Here is a 17,794-nt window from a genome sequence, read left to right as displayed (position 1 = left end):
TCCCCCAAAAAGAAGAGTGGGCATTAAAATCGCCAACTATTAAAAAAGGCTCCGGTAGTTGGTTTACCAAGTCTTCAAAATCTTGCAGTGTTACTGTGAGGTGTGGTTCAATGTACACGCAGCACACTGTAATGGTTTTAAATGCAAGCAGGGTGACCGCCACTGCTTCTAGCCTAGTTTTAAGTTTGTCTTCTCGAGTTGCTATGCCATTTTGGACAATTATTGCCACTCCGCCCGAGAGCCTACTCGCCTGCTCTCGGTCGCAGCGAAAGACCTGGTAACCTTTGAGTATATTATGGTGTTTAGGACCTAAGTTTGTTTCCTGAACACAAACGGCTACAGGAGAGTGTGTGGCGAAGATGTCTTTGATGTCATTTAAATTATTTAAAAGTCCTCTGCAATTCCAGTGGACAATGAATGCCATGCTGCTTTTTTTGGTGGGGTGAAAACTAGGTTTTCGGTCCTGTGATTCGGGGCTTGTTTCTCTTTATGTTGTTTAGGGAGTTCCGCCGCCCATCCGACGTAGAGGGCGCAGAACCTCCTTCAGATGTGTCCATCGTCTCTTCGGAGACGCTGGAGGTTCGTGCAGAACGCACGTGTGTCGAACTGTTTGACCTCACCGTGTGGGGTGAGGCCTTGGAGACTGCCGAACCAGAGGTCCGTGCAGCCCGCTTTGGAGGTGGTGGCGCAGCGCTAGCTGCTTCCACCGGGGGCGCGGGGTGCCTTGCTGGAACCTCACTCTGTGTGGCTTCAGCAAGCGCCGAAGACCGCTGTGATGCTGCGCCCTGTTGCACCACAACGGAGTAGGGTCGCGTATGCGCCGAGGAGAGTCGCCTCCGTGCTTCGCGAAATGTCAGGTTCTCTGTTACTTTGAGTGTTATTATCTCTTTTTCTTTTTTCCATGCAGGGCAAACACGTGAGTACGCTGCGTGGTTGCCCTCACAGTTTACACAAAGATATGTTTGGGCTTGACAGTTTTCAGGAGGGTGTTCATGAGAGGCACATTTCGCACATGTCTGTTGGCCCCGGCAGTTCAATGAGCCGTGGCCATAGCGTTGGCATTTGTAGCATCGCCGTGGGTTGGGGATGTAGGGTCGAAGTTTCATTTTGGTATAGCCCACCTCCACAGATTCTGGGAGGATGCTTGATGCAAAGGTGAGGACGATATGCCTTGTCTGAATTTCTTTGTTTTCTCTTCTGATTTTGATACGGTAGACATTTGTCACATTTTGTTCCTTCAGACCTTCTAGAAGCTCTTCCTCGGACACATACTTTAGGTCGTCATCTGAGATGACTCCGCGGACTGTATTTAGTGATCGGTGCTCACTGACAGTTACAGGAATTTCTCCGAAAGAAGTTAACGCTGAGAGCTTGTCGAGCTGATGTTTGTAAAGTACTTCGAGTAGAAGGTCTCCATTTGCAAGCTTCTTGATCTTATAGCCTTCCCCAATGGTGGCAGTTAGGGTCTTTGCGACTAGAAATGGCGACACAAGTCGGGCAGTCTTCTCTTCGTCACTGCTGTGTATTACGTGGAAGCGTGGAAAGTTGGCAACGTTCTTCGTGAAAAACTGGGCGGTTGCATCGGTGCCTCCTCTTTTACGAGAGGGATCAGATGGGCGAAAAAAGGAAGCCATAAATTGAAAAAACTGTTCGGCCATGGTGCCAGCCACCCACCATGGAGCCCAACAAGGGGACGGGACATGAACTCGTGGCCAAGTCATGCCTACGCCAGCTGTACACCGCGACTATAACCAAATATGGCTGAACACAGGGTTGTCCGCCACACAAGGTTAACCCCAGCCGCCAGGAAAAAAGGAAACTGAGAAAGAACGAGACGACAGGAAAGTTGTTAGAGAGAAGATAGGAAAGTGAAAGGTTGAAGGGGAGGACAGGAAAAGGCGACTGCCGATTCCCCCCGGGCGGGTCAGACCGGAGGTGCCGTCTACGAGAAGCGGAGGCCAAAGTGGTGTGTTGCCTTCGCCAAGGGGCCTTAAAGGTCCAAGCACTCGGCGTCGGCTCAACCACCAGGACCCTCTTTTCCCCGGTCACGGCGCTGCCACGTACAGCTAGACGTGGGTGCTCGGGGTCCGTGGTGTCGCACAGTACACGCAAACATCTGCTTTAGCAGATGCCCCCTGCGGGGGGAACAACATGAGGGGTGAGCGGGAAAGTGAAGGGAGGCATTTACTTCGCAAAAGCTGATAAAGACTATCGTCTTTTGACGGCATTTGCAACGAAAGAAGCAGATACGCGGCCAATTTTTTGTATGTTTTTCTGCAACTCCGAACTTACGGCTTGTATAACAGCTCCACTGTTAAACAGATACCCACAAGTTTGCGTTGCCGCGATAGGGGGGGTGGGGGGGGGAGATTACTGCACGGGTATATTTTTTCAGCCCGGGCCCAGCCCGACAACGGAATCAATATAGCCTGGCCGGCCGTGCAAGGACTGGTTGTGGAAAAAAACTACGCTTACCTTAGGCCTACGCCATGGCCAGCCTGAGCCCCAGCGTCAAATCCCAGCCCCAGGCTCAAAATGAGCGTCAAGCTTTGCCGCACAAGGTGTTAAGTCGTGCCATATCGGGAAGCCAAAGGTATCTTATTATTGGCTTCGGAGCTGATGACGGCCCGCACAGGAAGTATTACGCGGTGCATCGTTTTCAGTCTATGAAATTCGAAGAACTGTGGACAACTTTTGCGACTTTTATAACGTTGAAAATTTTACTCTTTAAAAACACATTTTTGCACACATATAATTGACAAAAGAACTGGTCAGCTTCAAAACGAATTTCTTTCTCACTCCATGTTCGCGGGCATTTTACACAAACCGTTGCCGCTTTTGTCACGTGCCTGCATAGAGCCGCTTTATAGCTATCGACCGGCTATAGTGTGAATGCTTCTTGTTATTTATTTTGCCTGATTGGTTTTATTTAGTCAGTAAGGTTTGGCAGTGAAGGCATCTTTTCGAGCGTCGAATTAGTTGGTAAAGTCAATAAATTTCACTTTATCGACGGGGCCGTCCCGTTGTATTCGGTAGCAGGCCCCAGCCTTGTTGTAACCATAAATATGTTCAAGGCAAATTTTAGAGGAGAAATAAGGTACAATAAAGGTTTTCATCAGTGTAGTTGGAAGAAGGTGATGATCGGGTGATCTTGGTTCTTACCCGAAAACCAAATACAGGTACTATATGTTTTATCCTAAAAAAATTGGGGCCGCGAAATCAGAGGGTTTTCTTGAACAGTTTGTTTCTCAACTTCTCTTGAAAGGACCACCACGTGCTCTTTGAATAGCGATCACAACAGCTACAGCATTCAGAGTATACAACTGTAGCTGAGAATTAGTGCCACGAGCGACCGCAATCTTTTGTCTTTTTATGGCTATGGAAACCAGGGAGGGGGTACAGAGGGAGTTGTTTATTCTTGTCAAATGGCAGGAAATACGACGCAGAGAAACAGAAGCAAGTACGTAAGAGTGGAAGTACCAGCTTTTCCATGCAGCAAGGGGCAACATGTTCTTCGAATGTGACAGGATAACTGGTTACGCACTGCACGAAAACAAAAATATCGCAACAGCCAAGCCCGGCCATGGTCCACGAACAAACTTCCTTACCAGGATCGGACAGATCAGTGTGATGGGCCGGGATCGAGCTTTCGGGTGAGCCCGAGCTCGTGCAGCGCTTTCAAGAAGACTACTGCGCAAACAAATGGCGGATCCCACTCAGAGGTGGAAATCGACGTAACAATAAGCTTGCATTTCAGCATGCCTGGGTTGAAATGAACTGGCGTGTGACATTCTTCAGGGTTTCATTGTGCTTGGTGTAGTTGTTGATTATTCAGAACGCTTATCCGCGGCGAGTGCGTCAAGAAATGCGACACATAAGGAGAAACGTTCAAAGTTGCAACCTCCCTGGCGAAGACGCGATCAACTCCAAGCGTAGACAACGTGACACACTCAGTAAGTGGGGTTTGACCAATCGTCCCTCCTCCCATACGTCCTTGCCCCAGCCGACCTTTCGGGCGCGGTCCGAGGCAGCGAACTTTACCTCGTGTAACTTTGCAATCCTCCCCCTGTCCCCAAACCAGTCCCTTACGGGGCAATGTGGGTGCGGTACGCCTGGGCTAGCATTCATTTTTGGGTGTAAGATGAAACCCAGTGGTGCACGATGCGAGGAAGCAGCCGCAGCCCCCTCTAAACCTGGCTGAAGAGCGAAAGAAAGAAAACTCCTCTTTTAAAAAAACTGAGCCCTGGGATGTCGGCCATCCTTATCTATTTATTCGCTGTCGTGTGTCAGTTTCCCGCAAGACCTCGTTTCTGTTCATTTTTTAGCGGCGAAGCCCCTTAGGGGCTGGGGCTGTCGGCGTCTCATGTCGTCGTCGTAAGCGTCGTTTAATATTATGGTACTAAAACACCAAGAAACACTTTTACGCCTCGCGCTAGAACGTAACACGTACTAAAAATACATCGGGAGAGAGAGAGAGAAAAAAAACTTTATTTGAGCCCAATGGGGCTAGTCTGGGTGGCGGGTGACCGGCGGTGGTAACCGGCCGATGACCATTGCAGCTCGCAGGATGACCTTAGCCTGGACCTTACTGTCCGAGCTGCACAACGCCTTCGCCCAGTGCTCTCCGTCTGTGAATGGAATGGGTTATGGGGGCACTGCCCCATGCAGTGGTCTTGGGTATCGAGGGACCCGCAGTGGGGGCACAAAGGGGTGGCGTACAAAGAAGGGTAGTTAAGGTGAAGTCGATATCGGCAGGGGAATGCGTGTGTCTGGGTGAGTCGCCATAGGCGTTCCTCTTCATTCGCGAAGGTCGGAGCGGCTGGGGGTAGTTGGCGGCGGGAGAGGCGGTAGTGCGAGGTTATGTCGTGGAAGGTAACAAGTCTGTCGCGGGCTGATAGGGCTCCGTGGAAGGGCTCAAGGCCAGGACCAGCTCGGACGGTTAGCTACCGAGCGGCCCTGTGTGCTGCCTGGTTACCCCTCACACCCGTATGGGCCGGAGTCCAGAATCGCTTTGTGTGAGACTCGGTCGAAAGCCTTTCGCAAATCGAGGGTGAGTATCGCTGCAGAGTCTACACGAGACTGGGACACTCGTTTACGCCTCGCGCTGGAGCATTTCGTAACGCGTACAAAAAAAAAAAAATACCGGGACACTCGTTTACGCCTTACGCTAGAGAGCTTCGTGCTTCAAATACAAGACTTTTACAGCAAAGCTGTATACCTCTAACCCGCCATGTATTCTACGTTGGCAAAAACGCCAAGGCGCCAAGAATACACTTTTACACTGCATGCTTCGCCCCTCCCCAAGTTTCACGTTAGTGGAGATGACCCGGGATTTTTATTTTCTTAGGTGTGGGCTTCTTAAGTACTATACATGTATGTGAATGGTGAGATCAGCTTGGTGTCTTACGAAAACGCATCGCAATTGGACGTAATGCTTTAATTTTATGAGCCACTTTTGTTCCAATCACTGAGCGCACTTTTTTGAAAGATTTGCTCTCGTATCCGCCCAGTCTTGTAAATAACAAGACTCGAATATCCCGCATTGTTCTTCTTGGAGCCCGGTATACGGAAAGGACATGGTAAAAAGCAATGAATGCAGCGCTTAGAGATCAAGCTTTGTTAATTTAAGTTTTAAGTTATGAGGTATACGCCTCGAGCGCGGCCTGTAGGGGCGCCACTGAAATCCCCCTAGCGGCCCATTTCGAAAGCAGGCGCGGGAGTCCGCGCCCCGCTCCCCAGTGCCGCCGCTGCTTTTGCGGCACGTTCACGACTGAGATTTACCGTTTGTGGGCGTTTGAAATTCATGTTTGTGTGGAGCAGTCACTCTGTTCGCAAATGGGGTGTGTTTAGAGAGTGTAAATGTTTCCGACGCCATCTTAGTGTAGTATTTTCGGTCTGTATAAGCGCCAGGTGTGTGTCACAGGCCAGCGTCGCGGAACCGGCGTATGATGGAGCCGATTGTAGTTACACTGACCTGAATTTACTAGCCGTGTCTCGGTAACCACCGGTTCCTCAGATGTTCATGCCACGGCTATACACTACGATTTAAATCGGTTTTGTGCGCTTACATAATCAGCGGAGCACTCATACCTGACAGCACACCAGTTACGTTTGCCAATATTATACCTCAGATATTGTTCACCACCATTTACAAGCCAGTTTGTGTTAATTTCGGGAATATTCAACAAAAGTACGATGGACAATGCATAATTATACTCGGAGATCAGCACACGACAGAGTCGTCTTGTCGTGAGGTGCGCGCCCGCAGACCTTCATCTGCTACATATATCCTCTGCGAGCAGCGCGCAGACGGGCTTACAATATAATCCGCGTCCGCGACTAAATGCTTCTTCGAAATATCGTCATATGGCACAGGGGGCCTGCAGAATAAACCAGAAACTGAAATCAGAGGGCCTTATCACATACCACACTCTTCCAACGACACATTTCGTCGCTTGTTGAACAGCCTACTCGGTATACTTCCAAAAATTCGTCCGCCGTACGATCAGCTCTTCGTTGAAGTAGAAAAACAAAAGGAAAGTGAACGCGAGATTTATGTGTGGGTTTACTAAAACGTTCATTGCTTGATTCCGCTCCGCATTTGTACACGGCGTCCCCCTCCCCCCCACCGATTTCTCGCGAAATAGCAGTGCGTTTCTCGTATAGTTGGTCCAGTGAAACCGTCTTTAGCATGCCAGAAGCTGCACTGTTTTTTTTTTATTTCCGTTAGAGCTATTATGTTTCTAAATTTCGCATTGACACAGCATTTATTTTTCTGTGGTTTCATTTTCTTGGTTCTTGCTATATGGGGTGTATGGGCACATATTTAATGACGCACAGGCTTGGAATATACTTTACATTTTCGCATGGTTTATATTCTTATAAAAGGCATAAGTTATTGTCCGGGATTGGGTAATCACATCCCCGAAACATAATTTTCTGCGGCGTATATATGCGAAACGAAGCCGCATTCGTTGTCCACGCTGCAAAATGAAGCCAACCTCTCATTGTGCCAGTATCAGGTATAAACGAGGCGTCAGTAGCATTCATTTGTGCCTGATGTTTTGGAGGTGACATGGGTGATATGTTGCTGCCGTCGCCGACGCCCGGAAGAGCGGCGACGAAGCGCGCAGAACCGCGTCCCCGGGTAGCTCTTGCGGGCGATCGCGTACTCTACGAAGACGCAGCTGCTTTTTAAGTGAGCTAAACGTACTCTTTGCCTATAGTCGTCACCATAACAAGTTTTTTTAGGGCACGGAAAGGGGAAAAGAAGCGAAATAGAACCAAAACACTGCACGAGCCCCTATCAGTCACGCAGCGCAAATCCCGTCAACGCCGCGGAGAAGCGGCGGAAGGCGGCGCAGCGATCGCGAAGCTCCAGGCGTATAGCCGACAATTTAGTCTGCTTCATCGGGCCAGTGGACCTTTATCTCGTCATAATGCCGGCTTCATCGTAGGGCTGTCATGTGGCTGCTACAAGTTTTATTGGAGGACTCTCCTATAATAGCACTGATACGCCACGTCTTATAACATTTATTGTGGGGAAATCTACTTCTAGAAACATTCGGATAATTCCGAAAGATAATGTGTGGCAATGAATAGCGCGTTTGCCTGGATGCACTGTATTCACTAATCACTAATAAACGGGCATAAAGCCCATTCTACATGGTGCGTTTTTCGCCTACGAATTCGGTGGAACGAACATTCGCACTTGCGAAGTTCGCAATGCCTGGAAATGCCGTCTACATGGCATGCGATCGTCGCGATTTTCGCACTTCAGAAACACATTGTTTGCAGACTGAATTAAGTCTGCCACGTTAAAAAATAGGTTTTATTGTACTTTCTCGGGAAGTTGTTTCAGGTTGTTTTGCAGTAAATATGTGTTTATTAGCGGTTTCATTTAACGATTGCCCATTATTTTTCAATTTACGCATACATAGCAGAGAAGACGAACACAGCAAGCAACCCTGGGTTCGTTTGTTTTGCGTACCTAGCACATTTTGGTGTACCTTGGACGGGACCTCTTCGGTTATTATGCACTTCTTATGAACTGCTGTGATATCCGCGACATGGGCGATATCGATTAAACATTCGTTGCAAACGGCGCGTGACATCGTGTTGTGAACACGCGTACGTTTGTGTTGATCCGCCCGCGCTTACGCCGCCCGTATGCAAGCAACGCCATCTGGTTGCTAAGCGTGCAAATGGTGATGCCGTGACGTGGCCGTGACGTTCACCTGGCTGTGTTCCTATTGGCCGCAAGTTCTGGCCCCTCTACAGCCTCCACGCGGCACGAGCGGCGTTCGCCGGGGATGCTCGATCGTTCTCAACATTTGGCACTTTGCCGCAGCAACGAAAAAAGGTCGTTTTGCCGCACGAGCGGCACCGCACCTGCGAATTCGCAGGGAAAATCGCACCATGTAGAACGGACTTTAGGCGGCTCCAGACACCGTCCTTGCTAGATGATGTCTCCAAATCAAGCGCTGCCGAGCACCCTGTGGTTTCCAGGATGCAGCGCATGATGCCGGATGAAGGAGTGATTTCCTTCGATAGCATAGAATTTCACTGCGGTACCAGAGGGTATGATGTCACGGCGAAACTATCAGTTAGCAAAGGTTTAGGCCGTGTTATGTTTAACGTAACCTACACCATTGCCGAGCGAGAAACTTCCCAAACTTTTTCGGAGCCGTGTAAGTTCGGTTATGTCATTTGGGGAAAAAATTACTGGAATTCTTTTCGCCGTAATAGTAGACACCTAAATCACAATAAGTTTGCTTCCTGGACCAAAATGTACCCAATCACTAAGTTTACTGTACGAAGAAAGTCCGATGCGGGGCAACCACACTACGTACGCAATTTCCTGTATACCTGTTATTCTTCTGTGTATAAACTGGTATTATGAGCCAGCAGCTTCGTACTCAGCGTGATAAAGGCACATTTTGCGCCTCCTGTAACAAATAAAACATTCTTTATACATCGCGGGTCCAAAGAGAAGTCCAAGGTTGCCTTAGCTGCGAATACATTGTCTTGAGCAAATTTCACACGATTTCTGGTGTCACGAGTAAATTTAACGATTTCTCCAATAAAGTTTTCACGGGGCATTATGTTCTACAGTTGAAAATGGCATCCCGCATCTCTTGATGCCATATTTTGAGGAATGCAATGATAAAGAAAGTAAGCGAGCTCACGTTGCCGTCTCGGTTCGTTGCACGATGACAGGCGTGTACCTCGTTCCCCACATCTGCCATGCGGTGAAGGAGGAGCATGCAACCGACAGCGCCACCAAGATGCCCACGGTAACTCGTTTCCTGCTGGTGGAAAGACAGAGTTGTCACATCTAACTTAATTAATGTTAAAAAATTATGTTAATGTTTTTCAAGTATTAACCATGCACCTGCTCTCAGGATTTTCTGTGTTATTGTGAAATGAATACGAGAGACTTTGCAAACGCAACTGATATTTGCGTGCTACAATCATTTATTTCTTTTGTATTGAGTGCGCTAAGAGGCTCCGAAGGGTCATTTTCGCATTCATTCATACAGAACGGGGCATGAAAGATAGTACGAGTGCTTAAAATCATCTACGAAGAAACCTCTTGTCTTTGATAATTCAAGCCTATTTTCACTGATTTGTTGATGTTTTTTGTTTCTGTTTAACTTGAGCTCTTCTGAAAACAGACAAGTCTAAAGGTAGAAAAACGGAGGGAAGCAAAAGGCTGCAAGCCTGGCGCAGCCCTCCCACTGCCCGTACAAACCTAAGCGCCACGACAATAAAGGGCGATATCGCCCTACTTCTGTAATACTACCAAATGTTGCGGGGCGCGGGCTGCCTGCCACGACGCCTGCGGTATGTCCAAGACAGATAACAACAAGGAGTAGAGGGCTTCTATAACGAATATTCAGACATGTATCTTCCTGTAAGATGCACTTGTGCTCAGCAAGCTTTACCAGTAGTAAAAATGCATGTTTTTAGAGAAAACAAGTGGATTTTACCAACAGTATGGCTTCAACCTTATTCAAGACAGCGTACAACGTAAATCCGATTGGCCAGAGTGTTCACGCCAATTATCCATTTCGCCATCTGAAAAGCTGTCCAGGAGCACTGATGCTGCAGTGAGCAAAAGTGCGCACGTTAGTCACAACAAGAAATCACGCCACGTTTCTCGGGAGTCGTTCATAGAAATGGGCTTTCATCGAGAAACGAGCAATTGAGCCCGACCGGCTAAATACCAGGCTGTCGACGCGGGACTAGCGTTTGGCCAGCGGTCCAAGGAAACAGCGCCGTCACTTCAGAGAATAGGAGGGGCGAATATACATGCAAAAATAAATCACAGTGGGTAAGCAGCTTCGGGAAAATAGCGGGTATTTTATGCCGAAGATGAGAGCATTGATATTGCTTGAGCTGCAAACCGGTACAAAAAGTGTTCTGGAAGCAATACCCCGGAAAAGGTGTACGGGCTTTTGAACTTGGCTTTTATTTTGCGAGTCTTGATGGGTTTCAATCAGAAGAACACGTACATAGTGTCGTCTTAGATTTTATGTTCAGAGATACAAAACGGTGGTCCTTTTTGCTCCTGTCTCTACATTCACGCTTTAGTCCTTTCATCATCGATTTGAAACGACTGAAACAAGTTGGTTTAAGGAGCCCACCGGGATAAGGTGGTTTCATAAGAATTATTTTGTTTTCCAATATGAGCGGCATTTAGCGGGGAAGCTGTTTTACATAGTTAGGCACCTCACGTAATCCCCACAAGTCAGTAGGGGGCCCTAACACTAAAATAAAACGGCAGGAAAGTGTAAACTTGGGATAGTTGGTGTAAACGTGGTTGGAATCCGACCACGTGTACTCTGGATGGTATATATTTGTATGTTTTTCAATAAACGAGTAGTTGCGAGTAAGCGCCGTGCTCTCTACTTCTTCCTTCATCCTTGTTTTTTGAGCGCTTCTGTATTCCACCAAAATGAATAGTTGGTAAACATAAAACATCAGGCCAACTGCGCAAACACAAAGACAAGAAAAGAAAGGAGACAAACACACCGGTGTTTGTCAGCATCCTGTGGATTAAAATCAAATTTGGTCTAAAAACTAAACCACAAACTAATCCAAAATCTAAAATCGAAATTGGTCCGGTATTTAACTTCGGGGAACTGTTATAGGCGTGGAAGTGGCTTAGATAAGTTGCCTTCTATAACGGTTCTGTCTGCGTGCTTCGGGGAGGCAAAATACGTTTTTGTGCTTCCGCAAATTACATGCGTCGTGCTATTGGCTTAGGTTCTTTTTTATGGCGATGCTGCTAAGTGTGCTTTAGAGAAGACCCTCAGGACGAAACGTCTCCGAATGAAGTCATGAAAATACTATGCTGCGAATCCAACATTATTGTAGAAGCTAACTTTAAAGCGGCGCCAACGTGTAGGCTAATAGAACCGATGTTATAGCTTGTGTCTCTGGGCCTTCGTCTGGGTTCACCGGGCTGCTCCACGAATTGGCAGCCACAAATCATACGATACGTGACGGCAATTAGTTGTGCAGACTCATATTTTCGCGGACACCTTTTCTTCGTGCAACTGCAGTGCATACACTTTACTTAAGATAACGTAACCATAAGGCAAGTCGACGGCAGAATTGCAACGGCTATCACAGGGCTCGGTAATGTGAGTAGCGTCGCTTCTCACGACGACGTAAAGCCTCTGATGACATTTGGCTTTAAAAAAGATGATAATAACACTGATGTATTCTCCATAGCTATATCTCCAATATAAATGCCTTTTCTTTCATTCATTCTTTTCATTTTTTTGAAAAAGTCCCCAGGGTGGAACCTGTTCATGTCAACTTTCCTGCTCGTGCTCACAGTATATCCGCGAATGCTGCTATTCTTCCTTCCTTCCATGTGGCGGAATTAAGATGTTGCAGCATTGCTACATCCCTCTTTGCAAACTGATATGTTCATCTAGAACAAATCGTACAACCTTAATTCGTGGCCCTTGTGCATGGTCATTTGTAGGAAGTTTAAGCTGCGATTATTTTTTCTGCTCGTGCGGTATTTTTAATTCGCCTTCCTCGTGTACTTACATTTAGAGTGCAATGTAGTTTTCACTGCCGTTGTTATTTCATCACAGGTTGTACCCCTGAAGCAGTAATTACCTGAATCCTAACTGGTGCACAATCAGGGCAGCGAGAAAGAGTTGATAATCTGCAGAGATGTACCACAGGTGGACGCCAACGCTCTGCAATGTAAAAACAGCAAAACTAAGACATGTGCATATATAAACCTGTACATCCAGTTCCACAAACGCATTGCACGCAAAGCCAGATCACTTGATTGCTTATGAATTCCGCAATTTTAGCAATGGACAGGCACCATCCTCTTCAATAATGCATTTGAAGTCGTTTCTCTTGTTTCACCATCCAGGTGTCGCCGTAATGTGTTGTTAAGGAGTTGGAGAGGATTTCGAGCTGAAGAAATGGTTCGTGACAGGTGGCGTTACACAATTATTGGCGTTATTGTTGCAGGAAAAAATACCGGTAAAAATGGAAAAATACACCTGTAAAAGTATGTGAGAAAGAAATGTGCAGGATTTGGCAATAAATCCCGTATGTACGTATTTTATCATTATATACACCCGATGTAACACTTTGTCGCGCATCTGTGGCGCAAGGGAATCTTCCTGCGATAACCCGTGACTGACAGGGTCAGTCTTCCTCTGACGTTCCTCCGGTAGCATCGTACAGAGCCAGTCGGTGTCTCGAATCAATAACAAACTTTATGACAGCGTAGTCGCAAGAAGACCAAGTGGCGAAAGCACAATCCGGCAGCCCACAAATTCAAAATGCTCGCCGGCTATACTCCTACGAATTACACGCAGTATGCCTGTGTACAGTGTATAAACTATACACAACGGCGCTAGTCCTTGCGACCATTCCTTAACAATGGGTCTCAAACATCCTTGATAGTTACAAGAAAAAATGGAAGCATCTCCACTCCGTGGATGATGGCGAGGGTGCGGAATACGGGGTCTCGAAATGACATACAAATTGCGCCCCGAGTGACATCCGATTTGAGCCGTGAGTTGCACCTTGATTATTCCCTAAATGAAACTGCAACTCACTTATCAAATCAAACTTCGCTTGATTTTCGCTTGATGGTGGTGTGCGCACGGATGGACGCAGACGGACATTGGGAGGTCCTAAGGTACTCCGCAGCGTTACAGGCGAGGAAGTAAGCCGTTTAACTCTCGGTTACTAACTCACTTCACTTCCGGCGCGCTCAGCGAACGGACGTGCGGATAGCTGGCTCCGCGCCAGGCGTTTCAGCGGCCATGTCCGGCCGCGGTGACCGGTTTCCTTCTGCGCCTTCGGGCTACAGGTTTTTGCTGCCGACGATACCGTCGGAAGACTCGATGAAATCTTGTTTAATTCTTCACTGCTACCTTGGTGGGAGACCATACCTGATTGAGGACTTTCGCACGCCTTTCCACGAAATGGGCGTGCTCAAGGACATCGCAGGAATAGGGCCCTTTCAAATGGGCTATGTCTGGCTGCTAAAGCTGAAGACACCGGAGGCGCGCCAACGGCTGGTGGACGCGGGAGGACTAAAAGTGAAGGGGCGTTACTGCGCCGTCATAGACCCCATTCGACAAGAAGTTACCATCAAGTTACACTGGGTGCCCTTTCACGTTCGGGATGCATCGATACGCAGGGTTTTCACAGAGTTTGGTGAAGTGAAGGACGTTCGCCAGGACGCATGGGGGGCAGCCGGCTTTGAGACGGCGGAGTCGACGACGCGCCTCGTCCGCATGACTCTGCGTGAGGACCTCACCACCGACGGTTTCCCCACCTGTTCAAGTTCTACGGAGGCTCCGTTCTCGTCGTCATGCCGGGTCGTGCGCCTCAGTGTCTGCGGTAGAGCGTAGAGGACACATTTGAAAAGAGTGCCGAACACCGAGGTGCTCGAAGTGTAAGCTTTTTGGTCACCTGTCAGACGAATGTGTAAGGACCTACGCCAATGTCACCGGTGCTGCTGATGAACCGCAAGTACATCCTGAAGTCATGGACGACGAAGAAGTGGAGAGGGCAGCGGCGTCGACAGCTTTGGCCGCGGCAGCGGCGGAGAACGACGTAAACCGAGTGAACGGGGCTGGCGACCAAACGCCTCTTGAAACTGCAAAAGTATGCGAGGAGCAAACCGCCAACGGCTCACAGCTGGAGCCACAAACCAGAAACGGGGTTGCAAGTACAGCCGAGGCCACTAAGGAGGACACACCCATAGAGCAGCAGCCCGAAGACAGCGCGGACGACGACGTCGCAGTAAGCCAGCACTCATGTGTTTCCACACTGACACTGCATAGCGGAGAGTATCTGACGGAGGACGAGAGCACGAAGGCACAGAACACCGGACGTCGAGACGAGTCAGCAAAGCAACTCCGGGATGCGACATTGAGCGAAGAGCGACGCCTGGCCCGCCTAGAGAGGAAATGGAAGATATCAACAAAAAAAAAGGGCAAGTTTGAATCGCACCACCGCGGTCACAGTCCGCGACGCGTTTTAAGAAGCACTGAGTCTTGTGTTTTCAGCTAAAATGTAAACCTCGTTGTCTGTGTGTAACTCATTATCAGTGACAGCCGATACGCCCCTTCAAGTAGCGACGCTAAATGTACGAGGCCTTGGTTCAAGGAAGCGTCAATTTCAGGTTCGGAAGCTGATGGAGGAAACGCAAATTGATTTGCTAGCTGTACAAGAAACTAAAATTGAATCTGAGCAGCATACGGACACCATGGTGCAACCTTTCCTTGATGCGTATTACGTGTGCGTTAGCCATGCGGTTGGAACTTCTGGAGGCTGTTGTTTGTTTATAAGAAAGGCGAAAAACTGCGTGGTTGAAAGTGTTAAAGGGACCCAGAAAAGCCTTCTGTAAAAGTTACAAAACGCCCGTATTGTCGCGTAGCACCAATATAGCGATGCAATGCCGTTGGAATTATTGATCTACATCCAGTATTAGCTGCGCCAGAAGCCATTAAATGCACCTCTCCCCACTTGCCGATCGACTCCTGCTCCCTCTCTGCTTCCTTCAAAGCAGCTGGAAACACTGGCAATAGCCACGTGACATCGCGACGCTCGACTTCCGTTCTGCGCTAGCTACATTCCTGTGCCTTTCCTCCATGTTCCTGTGCCTAGGCACGCGTCAATCGCTGCCACGGTGTAAACTATTCTTACACCGTGATCGCTGCGGACCCGCCTTTGCCGCCTTTGCCTCGGGATCTCGCAGGAAGGAGGAAGAGCAGCCGGAAGCCAATGGCAGTGACGCCAACGGCGGCCGACTTCGCCAGCGATTGGGCGAATCAGGGGGCGCCTTCGCCGTTGCGTCAGACGCGATCGCCGTTGCGTCAGCCGCGGTCGGCTCGCTGCGGCATCGCGCTCATCGGCTGAAAAAGGCGATCTTTAAAAATTGTTTACAAATTATCCGTACAACGTATGGGGCTCACACTTGGCTTAAAAATCCCCCGTTACGTGTTCTACCACCTGAATGCATTTGATTGCCACCTTCACAAAGCTTTTCGGGGTCCCTTAAAGGCCTGCTCAGAGGGGCGTTTTTGTCTGCTGTGATTTCGTATATCACCAACAGCCTTTTAGGGTTTTCTGTGTGTATGCGCCCACAAAGCCCAAAGAACGTCGTATTTTTTTGAAGATATAGTTCTCGAGTGCGACAGGAAGCTTATTTTTGTCGGTGACTTTAACTGTGTTTGTAGACAAGAGGACCGTTCGAACGAAAACGCCCCCTCTGATCCAAGTGCTACTTTTTTGTTGGAAAACATCAGCCGCTTGTTACTCGAGGACGTTGCTACATCCGCAGCAAAATTCACACATTTTCAATGAGCTATCCATGCCAGATTAGATAGGATATATGTGTTGGCAGAGCTAGGCCCCTCGTGCAATGATTATTCAGTGGAACCCGTCTCGTTTTCAGATCATTGTTTGGTTACCGCGCGTGTCGGAGGCAAAAAACAAAGCAAGGCAAAGTTTAACTGGGCCCTTTGGAAATTAAATGAAAAGCTGCTTAAGGATGGCAAGTTTCTTTCCATGATTAACGCAAAGCGAGATGAACTTTTTCACACGGAAGGCAAGAACTGTATCGAGAAGTTGGAGTGCTTTAAGCAAGAAGTGAAGATTGTAGCTATTGAGCGTTCTACTGAAATCCAAAATAAAGAAAGAAAACAAGAGAAGGATTTACGCAACTTGCTGAAACAGCTGACAGTTGAGGAGACAAAAACGCCCGGTCTGTTTATGGCTGACATCGCAGTGTAAAAGAAAAAAATAGAAGCCATTGAAGTAGAAAAGTACAAGGTGGCGGCAATAAGGGCACGTTCAAAGAACCTTATGGCCGGGGAAATGCCAACGAAGCGCTCACTGTCAGACGATAAAAGGCACGCAAAGAAGAATGAAATTGAGAGAATAGAATACAAAGGATCCAAACTCCGTGAACAAGCTGAAATTGAAAAAGCTTTTTTCGAACACTACAAAAATCTTTTTTCCAGTAAGCAGGCACAGGATGGGTTTGAGAGCTCTTTTCTTAGCCTTTTGACCCAATTAGAAAAAGAGACTACTGAGAGTTTAGGTAGTCCCATAAGCGTGGAGGAAATCGAAGATGCGATAAACAATTTAAATAACGGGAAATCGCCGGGACCAGACGGGTTAGGTACTGCGTTCTATAAATTGTTCAAGCAGGATGTGGCGCTTATTTTATATGAAATTTTCCGCGAATCCTTCAGCTTTGGTCTTTTACCTCCGTCCTTCTCAAAAACGCATACAATTCTGATTCCCAAGAGTGACGATGCAGAACAATTGTCAAAAGTCACTGGCTATCGGCCCATTACCCTGACTAACACTGATTGCAGAGTGCTCACGAATGTACTGGCTAAGCGAATTCAGGGGGTTATCCAAACGTTGGTCGGGCCCCATCAAACTTGCGGGATAAAAAGACGAACCCTTTATACCAGCATCCATGTTGCACGGAGCATTCTGGAAGCATGTGACATGGATTTTGGGAGGGTGGCGATGTTACAAATTGACTTTGAAAAGGCGTTTGATAAGGTGTCTCATTCCATGCTTTTCAAAATCTTGGAACGCGCAGGACTTATAAAAGTTATACTTGACGGAGTTAAAGTGGCCGACCGTGAGTGCACAACTAAGATTTTTGTTAACCGACGACTAACACAGGGTATAGAGGTGTGTGCCTCCATACGACAAGGCTGCGCACTTTCCTCTCTTCTTTTCGCGCTTTACTTGGATCCATTATGTAGAAGAATTAACAACAGCACCAGCATACAGGGTTTTACACTAGAATCGTCTGAAGTCAGAGTAATGGCATACGCAGATGATGTTGCTTTTTTTTTGCGTTAACAAACAAAGTGTTTCAAATGCCGTCACCATAACAAAGGAGTTCTGTGATGTCACGAGCAGTTCAGTTAATTACAAGAAGTGTGTCGGCCTCTGGCATGGAGATTGGCTGCAATTTCCACGAATTTTCAAGGGTGTCACGTGGTCATCAGAACCAACGTCTTATCTAGGAGTACCGCTGCAGCATTACCGTGATAACACAACTTACTGGTGTGAAAAGGCACAGGAAATACGAGAACGGACAGGGAACTGGGGGGGGGGGGGGGGTTCGTAATCTGTCCATCTTTGCCCGTGTCACAATCTGTAATGTTTTTCTAGTGGCCAACCTTTGGTATGTTATGCAGGCTTTGTATTGTTCCCGTTTGAATATTGAGAAGTTTCACCACATTTTTGCGGTGTTCGT

The 17,794-nt window shown here is 47.8% G+C and overlaps 2 protein-coding genes across 3 annotated transcripts in view; both read right to left on the bottom strand.

Moving 5' to 3' along the window:
• The window catches only part of LOC144137215 (nose resistant to fluoxetine protein 6-like), a 104,422-nt gene that overhangs the window by 29,116 nt on the left and 57,512 nt on the right, over positions 1 to 17,794 (bottom strand). Inside the window, exons 10-11 of one of the 2 annotated variants that reach the window (XM_077669454.1) lie at positions 12,142 to 12,224; positions 9,189 to 9,311 (exon numbers count right to left, since the gene is read on the bottom strand). In XM_077669454.1, the coding sequence (XP_077525580.1) occupies positions 9,189 to 9,311; positions 12,142 to 12,224 (206 nt within the window). The remainder of the gene's footprint in view (positions 1 to 9,188; positions 9,312 to 12,141; positions 12,225 to 17,794) is intronic. The other variant, XM_077669455.1, reaches the window with a different exon arrangement.
• On the bottom strand, positions 178 to 1,694 carry LOC144166225 (uncharacterized). The gene has a single exon (XM_077695805.1). The coding sequence runs from the start codon at positions 1,656 to 1,658 to the stop codon at positions 450 to 452; it is 1,209 nt and encodes a 402-aa protein (XP_077551931.1). The 5' UTR covers positions 1,659 to 1,694; the 3' UTR covers positions 178 to 449.

The sequence above is a fragment of the Haemaphysalis longicornis genome, unplaced genomic scaffold (genome assembly GCF_048455015.1).
Source record: "Haemaphysalis longicornis isolate Haplotype H1 unplaced genomic scaffold, Haemaphysalis longicornis Haplotype H1 scaffold_1, whole genome shotgun sequence".
Taxonomy (NCBI): domain Eukaryota; kingdom Metazoa; phylum Arthropoda; class Arachnida; order Ixodida; family Ixodidae; genus Haemaphysalis; species Haemaphysalis longicornis.
The sequence above is the reverse complement of the archived record's forward strand: the minus strand, read 5'-3'. Positions and strand labels throughout refer to the sequence as shown.